Source organism: Erpetoichthys calabaricus, chromosome 12 (genome assembly GCF_900747795.2).
Source record: "Erpetoichthys calabaricus chromosome 12, fErpCal1.3, whole genome shotgun sequence".
Classification (NCBI taxonomy): domain Eukaryota; kingdom Metazoa; phylum Chordata; class Cladistia; order Polypteriformes; family Polypteridae; genus Erpetoichthys; species Erpetoichthys calabaricus.
The window spans coordinates 32,691,038-32,712,088 of record NC_041405.2 but is presented as its reverse complement, the minus strand read 5'-3'; the positions used below and the strand labels follow the sequence as shown (position 1 = coordinate 32,712,088).

Here is a 21,051-nt window from a genome sequence, read left to right as displayed (position 1 = left end):
GACAATTAGTAACTACAGACACTTGTCTATTTATTAAGATTAATTTTTTAGTAAGAATTCTTATGACATTATAGAAATTGTTTATTTTGAATCACTATGACACCATTTTATTTTGGTTAGAGATGCTGCCATTTTGAGCACCCATGCTGATGGATGACTTCACTGGTTGCTAGGCAACATTTTACGCAGAGTGATATCATTGGCTCATTGGCATAAAAGCTGGCTTCATGGATAACTTGTTGTCCAAGTTTGTGGATACATTTAAAAGTGTTTTGCTCAGGGTATACGCACTGGTTTTGATGTTTGATTTCCTGGTTTCGTCTTAGACATGTTTCTAATCTGGCGTTCATTTGCCCATGTGACTTTCACTCTCCTATCTTAATTGATTGTTAGACAATCAAAATATCAGGCAGGGATGAAAGATGGAAAGGTGAGTTGGGAAGCAGGAACTGTCCTCAGAAAGGGTGGCAAGTTAAAATACTTAGAGGAGTAACAGAGACAAAATTGAAAAGCAAATGTTTTGTTCATAATTCATCCTCCACCATCAGATTTGTTTTTACATTTTTTAATTTAGCCATTTTTCATATATTGAGGAAGTATTGTTTTCATGAAAAAGTAAACTTTTTTTTTTTTTTTTAATGAAAAACATACTGTTATGCTTTGAACATGTTTTGAGCATTTTATACAAATACAGTAAAACCTGCTTATAGTGACCACTCAAGGGACCAACCTAAAATGGCCACCTTAACCAAAGAAGGACAAATGGAAGGAAAAATCAAGACTCTGCAGAATAAAAATCCAAAGGGAAGCATGAATACATTATTTATTACTAACAAACAAGGTAAAACAAAAGTACTAATATTGAAAAAAAATGGAAATTTTCCATTTATACAGTGAAAAATTTCAAGAAACCGTATTGAACGAATTGTACGAATAAAATTATGTATGTGACTATTAGTAATAATTATTAAAAACATTAAATATTAGCGCAAAAACAAATATTTAAATTTTAATTTTTTTTTTTTTTTAAATAAAATTAAACATTCAAACAATATGTAACAAAGAAAGTACAAGTCAAAATCGGGTCAAAATCAAATTGTGGAAGCCTCTGATGATACTATCCCGGAAAGATCTGGTCCTGGTGTGCCACATTCTAGGACGCTTGCAGCAGGGAAGTCCAAAAAGGGAAAAAAGTTCATGAGGTACCTACATATGATAAGGATCTAGGAAATTAATGTTCAAAATTATTAAAAACTGACATCACATGCCTATATAAATTTTACTTACACTATTGCTTCTTTACAACAAGCATGTCCATGGCAAATTGTCTGAATGGTTTTGTATTGTTATAAATTTTTTCACCCACGACTTTTTTGGCTTGGTAAACCGACTCGAGAATTTCGGGGCAGCAGTATGGCACACATTGTGAGTTGCACAAAGACGGAGATTCAAAGAAATGAGTAATTCACAGAAGCAACATAGTCATGTGTTGACAAGAATTCCACGAGTAAACGAAAGTAAGCAGAGGAGCGGGGAGTTGGGGCTATTCCAGTAGTTTCCTGGAAACCTATCCCTTCCAGAAGCTCTAACATGATTTATTACACCTACAGAGAATAAAGGGACCTCATTTTTATGTTTTCCCAAATTTTTTTTAATTCTATCTGGTCACTATAGACAAGATGCTTTTCTTCCTGGAGATCAAGGAGAGGTGGTCAGTGGTCAAATAGGCAGGTGGTCACTTTATACAAACATTGTGTCATATAAAATGTTTCTGCAGGGACCAAAGAAAAGTGGTCACCTTGACTAGTTGGTCACCTTACATGGGTGGTCACATTAGCAGGTTTTACTGTAGTTTTTTCTGTTTTGTCATTGTGTGTCTAAGACAAAAATTTAGTGAACATTATAACCCAAGAATGAATGGATTAACTGTTTTGAAATTTTGTGAACAAGTTGCACTTGTAAAAGTCTTAAGAGCTTATTAGGATTTGGGTGAATTCCAACATTTCTGTTTTAAGTGTTCTACATTTTAAATCTGATATCAGGAGCAAAACCAGTACTCAGACAATTACAAAATGCAGAACTTTTTAAAAGAAGGCTCTTCTGAATTTTGAGTTCGGTCTAAATCACAAGCTTTGAGCTTTCAAAGTTCAACATTTTCATGCATAGTAGTGGCATTGCATCTTGCATTTAATTTGATAAATTCACATTGTGTGCTGAACTGATATTGTTAATATAAAGTTCTGTGCTGAGCACATCAAATTGTTTTCCTGATTTGTTAAGCAAAAGTAGATGAAAAATAGAAAGAGTACAAGACTTAGCAAAGAGGTAATCTGTCTAATCTATTTGGGAATTCCTACCCCTGTGCAGTCACCACTTCATTATTAGTGTTGCCTGTCTGCTAAAAAAGAGAGGCCATGCCAAGGGCAAGTAAAACATTAAGAGGGGGTTAAAAGACACAATGTATGGGAGTTGCCTCAAAAGGTGCAACTATCGGTATAGACAAATATAAAGTATGACATTGAGTTTGATGAAGGAAATTGAAATCATAAAACAACATTTGTTGTGTTTACTTTATAAAGAAACCAGATAAAATGCTACTAAATTGGGAAATGTTGACTTTAGGCAAACAGTTTTGCATGCACACTTTGGCTTAGTATCTTGATAATTCCAATTTTAAGAGAGTTGCACTTTCAAGCTTTAGGAGGCTTGGAAACAACAGAATATACCTTGTCAACCAAAAATAAACCCTGACCAATATAATCTGTGAATGTGGAAGACCATTTCAAAGAAAGCCCAATGACATAAAGGAAAAAAAGCAAAACTACTATTTTTGACTATTCACGCGTGCGTGTGTGTGTGTGTGTGTGTACAATATGAGGGTAAATCAATAAGTGCCGTAGTGAGATTTCTTTGAGCAGAGGGAGTAAAACCTGCAACGGCAAGTGCAGATCCATAGCGGGTATTCCTTTCGACCGTGCTAGGAATAAGATGGTCAGAATTATGGGTGGATATTACATTTGTTGTGTAACTTTGTGCATGTATTTGTCAGATGCTTAGTACAGAGTAGCTCTTGGTTTTATAATGGAGCCAATCTGGGCAACCTTAAACTACTTGCTAGTTTTTATCATGTTCACTTATTAATGTAGGCAGTGTGACCATGAACCACCTGCCTGTGCTTCATTTGGATGGGGAAAAAAATAAAAGGAAATGTATCTGTCAAATGGTGTAAGTCACCCTTGGATAAGAGTGTCTGCCAAATAAGCAGAAGTGTGTCTTAATTATATCGTCTCCTTGGAATAAAATTCTTATAATTCCATTATTCCATCTATTGTTTGAATCCTCAATTTTACAGTTGCAGAAGGCTTGAGCCTTCCTGATTGCACTGGGAGCAAGGTAAGAGCCAACCCTGAATGAGGTACCCAGTCTACCGCAGCAATCTTGCACACACAGCCAGTGAATGCATTCATTTAACCTAATATGAGTGTCTTTGAAATGTAGAAGGAAAACTGGAAAAGACTGAGAATGTTCAGACTCCACAGAGACTGAGACTGCGGTGGTAGCTAAACTGAAGTCTGTGGGCACTGTTCCATCTCCTCTTACATTTCTGATGATACTGTAGGCATATTAGATTAAGACATTGTGTCTTCTAAGTATGACATAATATCCTACAGCTATGACATTTTGTTGCTTTTTTGCACTGTATGGAATAATGGATTAAGATTATAGATGGAGCTACTGCTTCTTGGTACTTTTTACCAAGGTTTACACCTGTTATTCTTTTCATATTTTTTTCTGATAACTAATGAGTGGTATAGGGCTTTTACTTTAATGATTTAGGGGTCTCAGCAGTTTGAAGAACTGAGTAATTCTGTGCTCATGGATATAATTGGAAGATCCAAAATATAACTAATCTTTAGGCTAAATAATTCAATACGTATCATAATAAGGCAAAGTTTATTTTGTAAAAGCAAAAGTTTTTGTCTACTAATGGTGACGTACCCAAGTTCTATGAAGAAATATTTAATCCTCCCAATATAGGGTCACAGTAGGCTATATGCACACTCTCTTCCGGAGTTCTTGTCAGTCAGCCACTTCACTTCCAGTGCTAATATTAAGATGGACGAGCTATGATGTACAATTACATTAGGCTTCTTTAAAAAAGCAGAATTTCAATAGTTAGTCATTGAACTTTATTGAGGGACAGGTGAATGTGTATGTAAGCTTAATCAATAATAGGAGTCTGCTGGGCGTCTTACCTTGTTAAAAAAAAAAAAAAAAAAGCGAAATGTCTCTATCTGAGGCCACCAAATGGTGAATGCCAAATCGCTGCTTCATTGTAAAGGTTTCAGTTTTTCTTGAGGTTCTCCTCTCTGAGAGACATGTTTTCATGAAGTGCTAGGTCGACAACTGCTGCATCCGGTGCCAAAACAGGATGGCTCCCTTCTTCGACAGTCGCCACCCTGTCTCAGGCCCTGGTTTGTGAAAATCCTTTCTTTTTTTTTTTTTTTTTTTAATATATAATATATATGCCTGTATATAATTGCTAACTACGGAATGGGGACTAACTGTAAAGCTCTTTTCAGGTAGCGACGATTGATTTATATTGGGTTTCCGCATCAGAGGGGAATGTTTAAAAACTAAGAAGCTTCTTATCTTTACTGGAAGCTTGACATAAACGTACACAACAATGTCCAGATATGGAGTTATCTGTACTCTGAAACTTAAGCTTCTTTTTCTTGGACATTCTTGCCACTAAACAAAAATCACAACTGCAGTATGGACAACGGAAGTGACTGAGCTGGCTGAGATTTGAGTAGAAGTACGTCTGCACTATTGTGCACATAAAGGGAGTTAACCTTTGCCTGACAGCTTTGGTTGCAGCCACTCCCGGGCTAGATGCTATCAAGTTGCTGGGAAATATTGTAAAATAACATAAACTCAGGAATGTAGGAGGCTGGAACCTATCCTTCCGCCATCGATCACAACTCTGGATGGAGTGTCATTCCATCTGATAAGTTGGGGAAAGTAATATTTAAAATTCATGCTATTTTGAGGATTTATGCCATATTACCCAGATAAATGCTAATCACAGCCCTGTCAAGAAAAGCATAATCAGGATATGAATGGATTGTAAAAATGAGTAAAAAAATAAAACCTTTTTTATAAGAATTCCATCTTCACTTTTTAGAAAACTTTTTTTTAATGAATCGGGAATATATAGTTGCATATTAAACATCAGTGTTGTTTTGAACATAGTTATGTCACAACTTCTTTCAGCTTTACCTGTCAATCAGTCAGTCATTTTCCAACCTGCTATATCCAATTTTCATTTTCCAACCCGCTATATCTGCTGGAGACAATCCCAGCCAACATAGGGTGCAAGGCAGGAACGAATTCCTGGCAGGGCGCCAGCCCACTTCAGTGCACACAGCACACACTAGGGATAATTTAGGATCGCCAGTGCACCTAACCTGCATGTCTTTGGACTGTGGGAGGAAACCTGAGTACCAGGAGGAAATCCACGCAGACGCGGGAAGAACATGCAAACTCCACGCAGGGAGGACCCGGGAAGCGAACCCAGATCTCCTTACTGCGAGGCAGCAGTGCTACCACTGCGCCACCATGCCGCCCTGTTTACTTGTAAAAGTCCTAAATGTAAAGGGTTTCAGGGCACATCAGCCTATTGCACAGCTCATGTTGTTGCACTGGGGTTTCTGCTTTCGGAATGGTCACTGTGCCTGCACCCTATACTTGGCAGATTTGCTAATAAACTGCAATGCAGCATTCCGTTTTGGACACAGTATGATGCTGGACAAGCCATGACTTGCTTAAACATAAATGTGTGCAGCAGAGATGGTTGGCTTGTTTATGTTTGCCAAGTTATTTTCTTCCATTGTAATAAGTGAAAGAGGAACAAAAACACAAAAAAAAAAAATCCTAGGCATACGAATTGTGATATGAAGCTACGCTATGTTGAGCATATCACTTTGAGTAGGAACACATTGCTCAGGTTTTGAAATTGATGTTGCCGGCTATAAAAGTTTTCCCATGGCTTCGAACTCCAAAGTCGCAGGCTGGTTACCCCAGTGTTTGCCTATATTTTCCTCCAGGTACTCCACTTTTTAATCCGACATTCTAAAGATACTCCCGTTAAGTTGGTGACTTTAAATTTTGCCAGTCCTGAGATGGACTGACATCCCGTATATGATTGGGTCCTCCATTGTTCTCAGTTCTGCAATTATATAGTGGGGTTAAAGGGTAATAGCTGCATTTTTATATTGGGCTCCTTGGGAAACGTACAATGTACTCTTCACATATGAAATAATGTAGGAAAGTGATTTTAGTTTTATTTGACAATATGTCCACAGAGGTTTTATTAAGTGGAAAACTTCATCTCAATTAATAATCTCCCATCCTTCGGTTTTGAAAATTGTCACTTGTATTTAATTCACAAAACACTGTTTCTGTCTCTGAGTAGAACAGAAGCATTACCAAACGTTCACAATAATCAACCATCACTGCATGTTGGTACAGTTTCCAGTAGTGGTCTTAAAATAAAGTGGTGTAATTCTAACAGTGTACCTAAAGGTTGTGGCTGACCTTGTGCATCCCCGTATGGCTCATTCTGAAGAGCAATTTAACTGGTTAATGCATCATGTCACAAAACGCGCATCATTTCAAGATGGTGCCATTAACATGGCGGCGAGTTCAGTTTGCTGTATTGGCCTACACTGCCCCAGTATCTCTATCCAACAGCACACCTTTAGGGTGAGGTAAAATAGCAGGTGCACAACATAAATGTTTGGCAGGACCTACCCGATGCTATTTAGTCACCATGGGCACAAATCCATTTTTCCAGCACCGTATTGATTCCACATCAGCTCAGGCTGTGCCTAATTCATTTGATCCATTTTTAGTTTTACTGTCATTGAGAATCTGCGTTTTATTCTGGCAAAACTGGGCAGAAGAAGAATTGAACTCACCAGGGAGTACCAGTCCATTAGTGTTTTTGGTGTAGGTGTAAACTAGGTCATGTGGCAGCCCTCCAGGACTTTGTGTGAGTGATGAAGTTCAACATTCCCAGTCTCACTGTGGACTGCAGAGAGACATGGCACTCTCCCCATCTGTGAGGCTTCATAAGTGAAAACAACTTTTGAACAATTAAAATGGTGTCCTGTCCTGCAGACTGTGGTCTACCAGTAAATCGGAATGACTTGTATTAATACATGACATGCAGGTAGCTTGGCTTAACTTCCAGAGATGCAGATGGGTCACAGCAACTTCACTGCCTCCACATCATGACACCTGGAAGCTGCAACACTGCATTCTTATAAACCGTGCCTGGCTAACTACCTTCAGATGTGATCTTGTACTTAATGCTGTAAGGCTATGGCATTAAATTCAACATTTTTAGAAATGGGGTGAATGGTTATTTTGCAGTTCCTGCTCTTATTATTTATTATTGCTTCCTGTTGTCTGCTGCTGTTTATATTGTTTGTGCATTTTTTATATCTGGTCACTGTGTTGAATTCATTGTCTGTTGCTGGTATTGTATTACTGTCACTGGTCTTCAGGAGACACACAAGTAAAAGTCTCTATAGTATAGTTTAAAATTGACAGTAAATATGGACCTGATTTAAATTCCAGCAAAATCATTCCCTGTCTCAGTTTGGTTCACTTTTTTCAGCGGCGTTTAACAAAGTGTTTTTGTGTTTTATTCACAGGAATGAATTAATTATAAGATTTAACTTTTCCTCTTTCTTTCACAGTGTCTGTTATTAAAGCAGCCAGTTGATGTGGAAGGGTGTGAATTAACAGCTTCTCTTCAGGACACAGTATTATTTGCACTGCACTGGTGTCTTTTGTATGTTAATTCTAATTCAGTAAAGTAAAATATTTAACAGTAATTATGAAGAATTCAGGGAAATTAATTCTTCACAGAAAATCTGGAGAATTGGAGGAGTAAGGGCAGTGAGAAGACACGGTTGGAGGTTTTATTTCAGAAAAATGGTCTTTCCCAGGTGGTGGTCTTCAGCCACCATTGCCACTAGCAGTAATGACTTTAATGGATCTTAGGCATATTTTCATGTAATTTAGTTCTTCAATTTTATAAAAATGCACATACATAAATTACACATATATGGAATCACCCATCATGCTTACGCTGGCTCAAGCGTGTGTCTGTCAGTTTATTCATAATTCTCTTGCTCCAGACCCCCTGTACTACCACAAGTGAAAATTATTTCTACTCCTCATATTATACGGCTGTGTAGTAAAAGCTATTACATGAGGTGAAGGATTGGGTGGCACTTTGTTAGGCTCACCATACAGGCTGATAACCAGACTGGGCTGGATCACAGTAGGGCTGAGCCAATTGTCGATGATGCTGTCAATCACTGATTGTTTGGACATTTTGTTGTTGTAAAATCATCCATTGGCTCCAAAAGTTTGCACACATTTCCTTAACCTGTCACTTTTTTTTTTGTTTAATCTTGGGCACATAACAAGACATTGATGTCAGGCACTGGCATTTGCAGCAGTTTATGCATGAGATTTGCGTTCTTGGCAAGTTTTGCGTGAGTGCGCTGTAGTTGAGCTTCAAGTGGACCCCCCCCTTTCAAAATCGTACACTAATATAGACACACTCCAACATCCAACAAGGGGAAGCCTCTCCCCAGCCCATCATGTGAAAATAATTGAGAGGAGGAACAAAACGTGGGCTAAGTGGAGTACTACCAGTAATTTGGTTCTACTTCAAGCATTACTTGCAGGCAAATACTATAGTATATCAGCTGTGGCACATCTATAAGCTCAAATATCTAAGTTGGCATTTGTTTTTGTCAGCAGGCAGTGGACTTCACCCTTTGCAAATTAAAACTGAGGGCTGTGCTAACAAGGCTCCCCACAGCCAATGATGGTCACAGGAGAAAACCCCATGTGGCTCTACATGCAAAAAGATGCAAGGGTTAAACATGGGAGAAGGAACAGGCTACAGAAGTTAGGAGGGTCAGCAAGTGACGAACCGGACTGAAACGAGCAAAAGTGCTGAAGTCACGATAGTGAGATGACCTGCTTTAGAGCCCATTGAAACATCAGAGCAGCAGTCAGGGCGTTCTCCATGGCCACAAAAAAGGAGAGGTGACCGTCAGGGATGTAGTTATAGCTCATTTCTTTTCTTTGCGTAACATCACTTAAACGTTGCCTTTTAAGTCTTTGCTGTAACTTTAAAGAAGAATAAACCTTTCAATTTTTTTTTATTATTTCTACAGTCTATGGCATCTCTAGCCAGCATGTGAAAAAAAAAAAAAAATAAATCAAAAGCCCATACTATGTATGGTGCTGAGGTGTCACCCGCTGCACTCGGGTCCCCAGTCCAGGTGGTTTGTCATGTGGTAGGTGTGCCAAAGCACTACCGGCACTTGCTCCCAACAGTCTGTTGTCCTCTTTAATCCGCTATTGTAATTGTACTGTGTACATGAGATAATAAATTGATCATGCTATATATCAAAGCAGGGACTCGCATTTTTTTTTTTTAAAAAGCCAGTACCGATATCATTCACCTTTATGTGGTTTTTGCTACATGTTGTTTGCACATATGATAAGAAAAGGCTAATTATGCGCTATAGCCAAGTCACAAGCATGCAGTACAGATTTATTAAAATTTTTTTTTTCTAATAATGCATGCTGAGTGACTTTTTCCCCCCAGAAGATGGTAGAAAAAAAAAATTGACGAAGTTGTGTTTGTAATAATATAGCAAATACAGAAACGTGCTGAATAGTGATGAGCGAACATTGCCAAGTTTGCTTTGCTGTAAGTTCCCTGAAATTGCAGAAATGTTCGCAATATTTGCCGAACTTGGCGAACTGCATTAAAGTCAATGGGGAAGGAGTAACTGAACTAGATTTGCCTGGACTATAATGCTGCAGTTGTCTTTAAAGTGTCCCTGAGGGTTAGGGAAACATCTGACCCATTATTCTGGCCAAAAAGGTGACCTGAGCCGTGCGGCAGCAGTACCAACCACTGCACCACCGTGCCTCCATGATATCAAAGAAGAAAGTATACAGTCAGAGACGCACAATAAAAGATTTCGTCAACACAAAGTGGAAATGCTGAAATTGTAGAAAAAAATATGCAGGTCTTTTAAAGGCAGAATATTCAGAGTGGTGTATCATGATGCTGGCTTGTTCTATTTTTTTTTTTTTTTTTTGAAGACGTGCTGAAGGCCCTCCAAACTGTCTGTGCTGATGCTTTGCACTTTTTCTTCTATCAAAAAGATATACGTCTTGTAAATAGTAATGAATCTTTTGTTATTATTATTTCATAGTCTCCTCTGTTGGGGGTGTGCTCCTTCAAAGGTTGTTTTTTTATCTGCACGTGACTAATTTTTATGCATGCATAGGGCACATGCCGCCTCCTCTTATGTTGACTTGGAACTCAGAGATCGACCTGTACATTTGGCGACAAGCATTGATAACTCGTCCCATAGAGTCTGTAATGCAAATGATCAGCATTATATACCCAGGGGGAAGTCCCATCAATGTTGGCTGTTACATCTCTGGAGGACATCGCACTGGCCTCTCAAAGCATTATGAGGCTCGAGTATTTAAAAAAAAACAAACAAATTCTCTTAAACCGTCAGTAAATAATTCAACAAACAAGGGCAAATGCGAAAAAAGCTTTGACGAAATTTGTTGATGAACACTAGTGCCGAGTGTTACGGTCTGTGAGACAGCAAAACTAACTCCTGCACCCTTGGCTAAGACGCCTGTACACCATTCCCCCACCAGCCAGTGTAGATGCTTTCTGTGGTACAAGAGTAAGGCAGCTAATTAATATTAAACCACAAGCATCTCTCTGTCTCTCAAAGAAGCAATGGTATCGTACGTAGCCAATGTTTTGAAATGATGTAAAATTTTTAAGAATTTGCAAAACCCTAGATCACAGTGACATCAGAATGTCTCTTTTCACAGCACATCAAGAATGACTAAATGCTGTTTTAATCTGTTATATGAAAAACTGATTTGGGAGGCTCCATATTATTTGGCTTTTTAGGATACCATGTTTGCTTTAATGTGTTGTGGTACAAGGTCACCATATAGATGTGGCATTGGGATGATGTGTTTATTGGAGAAAATCTTAAATGCTCAGAGGAGCACCATGGGAGTACCAGTGCAATGTGCATCAAAGGCTAATCGGTGGTTTCCACCATCCATAAATACATGAAACCCTCCATTGAGCCGAGTGTTAGCCGCAAATGTTCCACACTGTATGGAACCAGTCTCAACATTTAGCTTCTAGGATGACCACATACAGCTTTCTGGACTAATAAATTCCTTATTTCTGGTTTTGAAGTCATTACCTACTTGTGCCTTTGTTCTGAAATTAGGACTCAAAATGACTTGGTTGGCATGTGGTGGTTAGAGCTATAGCTCTACAGCTCCAGGACCTTGCTCTGCCTGTGTGGATACTGCAGATTCTCCCCCATGTCTGTTTCTGTTCGCCCAAAATGCTCTACCTTTTCTCCCACATCTCAAAGATGGACAATCTTAACTTTATCGGTGACTCTACAATGGATTGGTATGTGTGAGTATGCCCTACAGTGAACTGGAACCGGCTCCAGTGTTGTGTGCGCAAATTCTTTTGTTCGGCTCTGGGCCTGCTGCAGCTCTGTATTGGAATAAATAGTTCTGGAAAATAAATGAGTTTTCTTGCTTTATCTGCCCTTCTCCCAGGTCCACTAAGTTTCGGCATGATAAGTTATTAGTATTTTTTCTTCTCTCAGGCTGTAACGCTTGTATGAATTCATATTTCTCGTCTCCTGCCTAGCACTAGCAGCTAACTTGTCTTGTATGTAGTCCTTTTTTAGTTTGTACTGGAGAAGAGGTGTCCTTCCTTCCCATTTTACACTCCTTATACCCCCCAGTCTCTTAAAAACAGCAATTTTTCAAGCCCACCTTCTCAAACCACCAAATGTCAGCATTTTCAATTCTTATTTCTGTCAGATTAGTTTAATTTTGAAACAGGCAAACAGCTCTTTGAGAATTTAGAGCCTTTCTCTCCTTGCTGTATTGGTGCAAACTGCTACTTAGTCACATCTGCTGTGTTGTTCTCTAAAACCAACCATCCAACCTGATATTCCAGCTTTAAAGAGTTAACACCACCTGTTCTATCTAGAGGCCTTGGCAGTGCGCTTGGATGTGCCATGTTCATTGGTATGGGTGAGTTTCTGTTCTGGCAGTAGGACCCTCTGGCCCACAGCTTCCCAGTGACATCTCCTCTCTGTGTCTCTCTCCTTGATGAGTTTACCTTTCATAACTCGGTGGGTAATTACAGCATGTCTGCTGCACTTCGAGAGTACCCGGCCTTGCTGCTTCCAACTGCCTTCATGCTATAATTATGGTGTGCAAGCTGCTGAGAGACCCCAGCAATTACATAGTCACCACTATTAGCCTGACTGGTGTGATGAGGTGTACAGGACAGGGAGACTTTACAGGGCCGGGCAACTGGATACCTGGGGCTGGCTGCCTCTTTCAACAGAATCACTTTCTTCTTGAGCAGAGAACAGCTCAGGGATCAAGTGCTCACTCTTTTACTTAAGGATTATTTTCAAGACGCAGCTTTTCCAGGCCAGGCAGCCAACCCCTCGGTGGTGGTGCATTCAGCTGACAAAGGAGCCCTCTGTGTTGTAATTAGCATGAAAACCTTTATTAAACAGGGCAGATTAGTGGCAATTAACCAGCACACCAGGGGAGCCAGCGGGAGGGAAGCCTCTTCACGCTGTCAGGCCAAGTGAAGTGGACGGGTGGTGTCCTTCAACAAGCAAATTATACTGCGGCATAAATTACAGCGTTGGTGAAGCCACGTCACAGTTTCATAGTGGAAGAACATGAGGGCAAAGCAGTGCTGGTTTGGGCGGGCATCTGCTCCTTGAACTTGAGGACTTCTGAATAGAATTCAGAAAAGGAAAGGATATGAGTGTCTGTTGAACATATGTGCTGCCACTCCACCACAATGTTTTCTGTTTTTCCGTGTTCTTCATTTGTGTGTGTGTGAGAGAGAGAGAGGGGGAGTGAGGCCCATTTTTGTGACAGTAAATTTCAGATGCAATTCACTTCAGCCATTACTATTTCTCACACTGTCCATTGATTAATTTTCTAACCTCACTTGATCCAGTAGTAGACATATCCTGGGTAGCACTGGATGCAAGATAGAAACCAAAACTGCAAAATTGACATTGGTTATTGATCATTCATTTGATGGATGTCTTTACACAGACTGGGTTACAAGGTTCACTCTGAGGGGTCACGTACAGAGTTGGAGGTGGGAACTGAATAGGTTTAACATTCTTCTAAACGTGGAGACCATACTTGTGCCTTCAGAGCGATACCCTGGAATTGGGGGTTGCGGGGCAAGAGTAGACATCAATGTTGGCACAACAGAGGATCTCTCAGGTGTTTTGCAGTCTGTGCCCAGTTATGTGAACGTATTTTAAGTGTCAAATAAACCAGCTTTGCTCTAAACGTTCTGAGTCAGCAGCTCAGCTGTCCCACCCCTGTAGATGAACCTTTTCAGTGAGCACAGGCTGTCATTTGTGTACTACTTACTCATTTAGTACACTAATAGCACTAATAACTCATGTAGTGTGCACTAATAGCAATAGTCTGCCTTTTCTACGTTCCTCTTCATGGTCATTTGTGTACTGCTGCCGTGCCCAATCTTATTCAGCTTTATTGACTCCTGTTGTTTTTTTTGTTTTTTTTTTTTTTTGCATTTCCATACCTCTTTGGTGTTTTCAGTAGTTTTAATATGTGGTTTATATGTACCGAAGCTCCAAGTCAGTAAGGCACAACAGGCTGGGAGGGGTGTTACTCTGAGTGGCCAATATGCATGTTTCCCTTGAATTGGTGACACCACCGCATTTGTAGGTAGTGTAATTGAACATGGGTAGTCGGGTGTCGATCGTTTGTATGTATGTTGCAATTCAGGGGGTGAGTGGGCTACATTGAAGATATATTGGGTTTGGACATGGTATAGGAGTGTGCATCAATGTTCTAACAAATGAGATTATCTTTGCTGATAAACAATTGTAACTACTGTACAGAGAATGAGCGATCACCCCATAATTATTGGCCAATAGCAGTCCTCCCATCAAAACTGGACAGGCCAGTTGAGTATGATATGACAAATATGGGCTATAGTCAGTTAACTAACTAATTGCAGATTATAACTATGGTTCCTAAAAGGATGTTGCAGAAGTCACAATTATGTTTTTTATCATAGCTTTAGCATCTGTTGAGTGAAGTGATTTCTAGTCCTGTCCGTAAGAAATCAGAAGATGCGGTCTGATCTGATGAATATACCTTCTTGCTGAAGGGAGGACCAGGATATGTCTGAAGCACTTTGGAGTCCATGGATTTATTGTGCCTGGTGCCAACATTGCAGGTTGATGGTTGGAGTGAGTTGTTGTGGCACATCTTCAGAATGAACAGACCCACTTTTGAATGTCACAATATTTGTTGTTATTATCTGCGTTTCCATTAACCTCCTTAATGCGCATTTTGAAATCGTGAAACAAAAAACTGGCAATGGAAACTTATGAATTTTGAAAAATGGTTTTTCAAGCGAATCGACAAAGCAATAATTAGCAAAACTGCAATGGAAACACTTTTTTTTTTGCATTTAGGTCACGTGACACGCCAAATTTTCAAATACCTGTGGAAATCTAATGTGGTGAATACAGCTGTATCATGAGCATTACCAGGTGAACCCAACACACATGTATCTGATCATTAATCTGTTGTCAACAACCGGCTGCAGAACAACAGATGTCCAGTCTTTCCTGTATTTGTTTTTTTTTTTTAAAAAAGATACCCATCACTTGGTACCCGAATAGGGGTATGTGAGCCATCGATTGCATCGTACACGTGAGGTATTTTGTGTGCCTTGTAATTGCGCTGCTAAAAGTGCTGTGCCTCTTCCACATCAGGTGAAGTGATGTGTTCCCTCATTAGTTTTGAGCATATGGCTTGACACACCCCATGTACATCTGAGAATGGTGGTTTTGCTTACATCAAAAGACCCAGAAACAACCCTGAACTCTACACAGGTAGCCAGTTTATAAAGCACGATGGCTCTGCGCTTCTTGGTCGGGGACTGACTCCCTCGTGTATACTACAGCAGTGGTTACATAAGAGGGCCTGTTGAGCTGCATAATTCCATGAATGTTGAGCTGCTCATCCTAACATTTTGTACCCATAGTTCCTCAGTAAAATCACTGTTTACAGTTTCAAAGAATTCCCAAATACATGGCCCCTGCCACGTATAGGGAGTTCGCCTTCCCTTTATTATATTCACTTGCTGTCATCACCTCTGACTGAAAATGAACAGGGCCATTGTAGACTTTATTTGTCCAAAATCACTCAATGGAAACCTAGACAGTTTGCATTTGTGTTTTGTCGACTTTTCAGAAGTATTGCTTCTGTTTTGTGCATAACTCCAATGGATACATGGCTATTGTTGTTCATTTTTAGTCATCTGGGATTGGGTTTTTTCAGTTTTATTGCTGTATGTTACTTCTCAGTTGTGACCACTAGGAGGTGCTTGGCAACCTAAGACACAAGACCTTCAATTAGATCTTTAACCTGAGACATGACTAGTTGTTACTTTATTAAAGCGGTTCACTACCTGCGCAGAAACTTTTAAGACCGACAGATGCCAACCATGTTAAATCAAATGACTTTTATAGTGTGTGTTCTCATGGGGGCAGGGGGCTCCTCTGACAAGAATCAAATCCTAAAGCAGTCTCTTAAGACTCTTAGGAGTTCTGAACCAGTTGGTGGTCCTTTTCTCTGCTTTTTACCTCTTTAGGAGGAACACATGACCCGAAGGAGTTCCTCTCTCACCTTTCCTCTGGCCTTCTTGGGTTGGTCTTTCTCCCATGGTCATCTGGCCCCCCAACACACTACTGGAAATCTTGGTTCCCCTTCCCTGTTCATCCATTTTGAGTAGCAGAACATAATGTAATTGTATCAGAAATCAATGAAAATAGCATTAGAGATTATTTATCAAATAACGTACTGTTGAATTTTAATGTTTACTATGTGGAGTTTGTGTGGCGCAAAGGACTGCGGTCAAAGAATTTCCTCATTGTCATCCTTCTAAAATGTGGTTTACACTCTGTATTCTGCATGTATCCAATCTTTTTGCCTTGAGATTACAAGGATCTGTCCTGGTGATGTAGACCAGACTAAAATATGTTGAATATTTTGTGCCAGAGGTCTCTGCTGACCTGTCATCTTACACCATGACACCGAAGGGTCTTCATGTCACTTTGTCATTTATTGCAGGAAGATGTGAACTACGAAGTGCGTCGCTACGATGGAGGGAAGTTTGCCTGTGTGGACACCGATAGTCGGTCATTTGACGAGGCTTCGAGGGAGGCTGTGCTTAAGCTGCTTAAGTACATGGGGGGCAGCAACGATAAAGGTGGGGACCCCAAAGTCTTTAATGTAATCTGATGTTACATTGTATGATTAATGCTATTTATGTTGAGCGACAGTTAGTAAGAAATGTGCTTCAGGCCACTGCTCTTTTTAATTTATATTAACGACAATGATGATAAGTAAACTGGTGAAATGCAAAAATGGCATCAAAATTCGAAGTGCATCAAATTCATAAGAGATTGGAAAAACAGTTACAATTTTTCAGAACTGGATGAACACTTACATAATGAAGATAAAGTGGAAAAGTACAAAGTGCTAATGCACAGGCTTCCTCTTAAAATGGTTTGGGGGTTTGTGTTGACCGAACATTCTTTATCAAGGATGTCAGATGTTGTAAAAGCTTTTGAAAATAAATCAAGATATGTTATGCTTTAGACTGTGTAATGCAGTAGTGAGACTGTATGCGGAGTTGTGGGTGTACTTCCGGTCAATGAGCTACAAAAAAGACCTCCCAGCATTAGAAGCTGAAGAGGTGAGCAACGAAGTCCCTCCCCGGACTTAAGGGTATGTCCTACTCTGCAAGGATGCGGGAATGACATGGTTTTGACTTAAGCAGCACAGGCTACATGAGAACCCAATCTAGATCTTTAAAATTCTTGAAAGCATTGAGTAAAGGAGACCCTTCAGAAATGTTCCAAGTAAATGGTGAATCACATGCGCAACACATTGTTGGAAGTTGAGAAGGATGTCCATTTTAGACTGTAGCAAGAAGCACTTATTCATACAGAGAAACTTGAGAATCTCAAGCAAACTATCAGGGCACATAGTTGAAACTGAAGACTTGACAACTTTTTAGAAGGTAGTCCATATTGGACAGTGTAGCTATTAGCCAGCCGAATGACCTAGTCTTCTCTGGTTGTCTTACATTCTTATGCAGAGTCAACCTACAAGGGAGGAGGAGCAGATGGTTGAAAATGCAGCAGGGTTACTATATTAGGAGGGTTCATATGGTCGACTGGTTCGTAAGTGGACTTCACTCATGCCTGTATTTATACTTGGAAATGAAAGAAGAGAAGTGGCTACCAAAGTACCTTTTAGCATGATGTGAATCATCATCTGGCAATTAGGCAAGTTCAACCCAAAGCATTTTGAGGGTGGAGTGGGGTAGGGCAGTGACGTTTGTGGTAGGGGTGAGTGTGGGAGCAAAATCAAGAGAAATGGTTAGTTATGTTGTGAAGGTGTAGTGCTGATCTAAAAGAAGCCACCATTTCTTCAAGGTAAGTTGTGTTATATTAAAGGTGATTTTTGAGAGGAACTCCTTTGACTTCCATCTTTACTGTTACACAAGCCTTTCTAAGCGTTGTTAATTTTCGTACCGAGGGCTTGTGCAACGTTTATATTCAACAAGTGTCTGTTAAATTGATTGTCCTCACTAGGAATTTTTCTAAATGTGTCAAAGTTCTGAGGTTACACTGTCACATATGTTCACATCATTTATTGATGGCTGAAATGGTAGTTCGTAAAAAGACTGAAATACAAAATAGTCAATTGCGCATGTACCACTGCATATGTTCAAAAATGTCATGTTTTTTTAATATATATATATTTATTCTTTATATAATAAATATATATATATATATAATAAATATAAAGTAGTAGACATTGTTGCTAAACATTAATAAAATAAAAGTTTGGCTGTACAGGATCCCTTGTAACCATGTCATGGTTGACAGTGGGGTAACAAGTGATGGGTACATAGAACACGCTAATGACGTTCTGCTTGCTGCCAGGTCAAGTCACTTCCAAAGACATAACACCAGATGTTGTTTGATCATTTCAGTTGCCATTGAAAGTGAGAACTAGCTTCAGCATTTTGAGGCAGTCTTAGAGATGGTGGTTTTTGTGAAGATTACTCGTCTCCCTTAAAATTAGTGTCCTCTGGAAGCACTTAACAATGATAAATATTTATTTAAGACAATCTAGGGTGTTTTAGGACAAACTTGTATTTTTGTCCTTTAAAAGATGACAAACTGTTAAGAAGTGGTTAACAGGAAAGGTGATGGCTAAGACTGCAGAGATCATTTACTGCTTTCATGGAAGCGGATGTGAGGCGCCTTGTGTTCTCTCATTTTTCTGACTGTACTTCTCACTGTGTTCAATTTTTTCAGGTGTTGGGATGGGAATGACTGCCCCAGTGTCCATGATTACTTTCCCAAAGGCAGATGGCTCCTTGTCAGGGAAGCTAAAGGTCGGGCTTCGTCTTCCCACTAAATTTCAAGTGGAACCACCAAAGCCAATAGACGAGGGCATCCGGATTGAAGACCGGCCAGGAATGACTGTTTATTCCACGTGAGTATATGAGTACTTGTTTTTCCTTAGGCTTACATTAGAGTTTTCCCACACTAAGTTCCAATCTAGGCTGCCTCATGCATATATTCCCCAAGTAATACTTCTCCAAATATCTCCCATACCTTCTCACCACCTCTGGCCTCTTTCTCCTGGTAGTTGAGTACTTGCCCACTCATGCTCCTTACTCCAAGTTTATAAGCCCTGTGCCTAGAACTGCCTTTTATACGCAACCCTTGTACTTCCATCCCGGTCAACCTAGAGCTCCATCTATTGGATCAAAATGTCCTTGCCAGCCCAGACCTAATCTTGATCGTAAAGGGCCTTGAGCACTATAGAAGCCACTTAATTACATTGCCACTACACTTTCTAGGATGTAACCAACACGTTGTCTGCTCTGGTTAGTGTGATGGCCACTTTCATATAAACTCTTCACACTGCTCAATAAATGTCTTGGTCAGTCATGACCAGCCCCTGAAAAACGAGGTATAGCCTCTGTCACTCCTAACTTTGTTTTGTTCTGCCACAATGGCCCTGGTGTATAGGTTGTTTGAATATGACCGCTGTTGAGATTGTTGTCCTGTCCATTTGGTCCATCCTGAATAGCCACTGGTGCAGATCTTGCCCATCATACCCAGTTAAAACTACTTTCGATGTTAAGATTGTTTTTCATTTCCCTTCATCTCTGCAGGCAATTTGGAGGCTATGCAAAAGAGGCAGATTACCGATTTCATGCAAACCGCCTAATGACTGTGCTGGGAGATGGTGCACCTTACCAGAGAAATCAGTATCTGTGTAATGGTTATGATCCTCCCATGAAGCCCTATGGACGTCGCAATGAGGTGTGGCTCCTGCAGGAAGAGCCGTAAATTAGGGGGAAATAAATCTGACAACAAAATGACAGCCATAGCTGTGAGAGCACATACGTGTGCATGTGTGTCTCTCTGTGCATGTGTATACCTGTGACCAAGTGTGGGGGGTGTGGTTCCTGTTGAGATGGGATATATCAATTCTCCAAACTCTTTTCAAGACAGTCTGTTGAAAGGTTGTGGGAAAGCAAGGTTAAAGGGTAAATGAAACATTTTTTTTGGGTGGATCAACAAGGCCACACTCCCTGCCCTGTGTAATGTCACCTCAAATTTCACCCCTACCCAGAAAGGCTTCTCAGGTGCTCTGAGTGGTCATTTTAGAAGAAAGTGACCCTCATGCCTAATAATATAAGCACACAGTCTAAAACAGGGCGACCACACTGCCTGCAATCAGGCTTTGATTTACTTGTTTTGTTTTTTTGTGTGAGGATGGGTAATGTAGAAGCTGAAAAATTGAAAACTCCACGCAATGATGTGAAAATGTATGAAGAATTAATTGTTATTTACTGTCTCAGGAAGAAATAGTGTCTAGCTGATTGTTCATTATGTCCAGTTGTATCTTGTTAACCTTGCCAGCTCCGTTTGAAATTCAATTACAATAAACATTTTCAATAATCAGAAAACCAAATCTGCATCTTTGGCTTAATTGGCAGAAGAGGATGATGGAAGCTTTCAGAATCCTTGTGTTGGGGAAAAAAAACACTAGGAATGATGCTTAGTTAACATCCTCTAACTGAAGTTTGGCTTAAATCCTTTGGAGTGGGACATGAGTGGAACCATCTGGTTTGGAAACAATATAGATGGAGACTGAAACCTACAGCTAGGGAGGGGCATACAGTTGAACCACTGAGAGGATTTTAACACCTTTATGCTGCATGTCGCTCTCTTTGTACACAATCCTCAAGTATGAGACCATTTTGGAAGGAGAAATTAAAATTCATTCAGGAAGCCATGGAAAGGGTGATGCCTCAATTCCAGCAGGCCTATCAGCACATTTTGGTTTTCAGCAGACTCCCATGGTGGATTGATCAGCAGAAGAGCAATACTGTGGTCAAGGCTTTCCAGTAGTGAGCCTTTTGCTCCCACCTTAGGCTTTGAGGTCATATTGGCGTGAGCAATACCAATATGGCGTAGCATTTCTGTCAGCTTTGACTTAAGGTAGGCGTCAGGTTCTGTGAGAATGAACTGAAATATGAGGACTCAAAGCAGAAGCACACACGCTGGAAATGCAGCTGATCTGCTGGGCCAAGTCCTACTCGTCATGATAACCTGCTCCTTCTTCACAAGAAAGCTCAAAATGTGGCCCCAGTATGCATTTCACATTCAGAGCACATCTGTGCCATCGGTGTGTCACAACATTCAGAAATGGGCAGTGCTACATGTACATAACAAG

The 21,051-nt window shown here is 40.1% G+C and overlaps 1 protein-coding gene across 1 annotated transcript in view; it reads left to right on the top strand.

Annotated features, from left to right (window-relative positions):
• The window catches only part of LOC114662059 (heme-binding protein 1-like), a 47,964-nt gene extending 27,678 nt beyond the window's left edge, over window positions 1-20,286 (top strand). The window contains exons 2-4 of the mRNA XM_028815367.2: window positions 16,348-16,486; window positions 18,612-18,792; window positions 19,481-20,286. Coding sequence (XP_028671200.1) covers window positions 16,348-16,486; window positions 18,612-18,792; window positions 19,481-19,658 — 498 coding nt within the window. The 3' untranslated portion in view covers window positions 19,659-20,286. The remainder of the gene's footprint in view (window positions 1-16,347; window positions 16,487-18,611; window positions 18,793-19,480) is intronic.
• The last annotated feature ends 765 nt before the right edge of the window (window positions 20,287-21,051 follow it).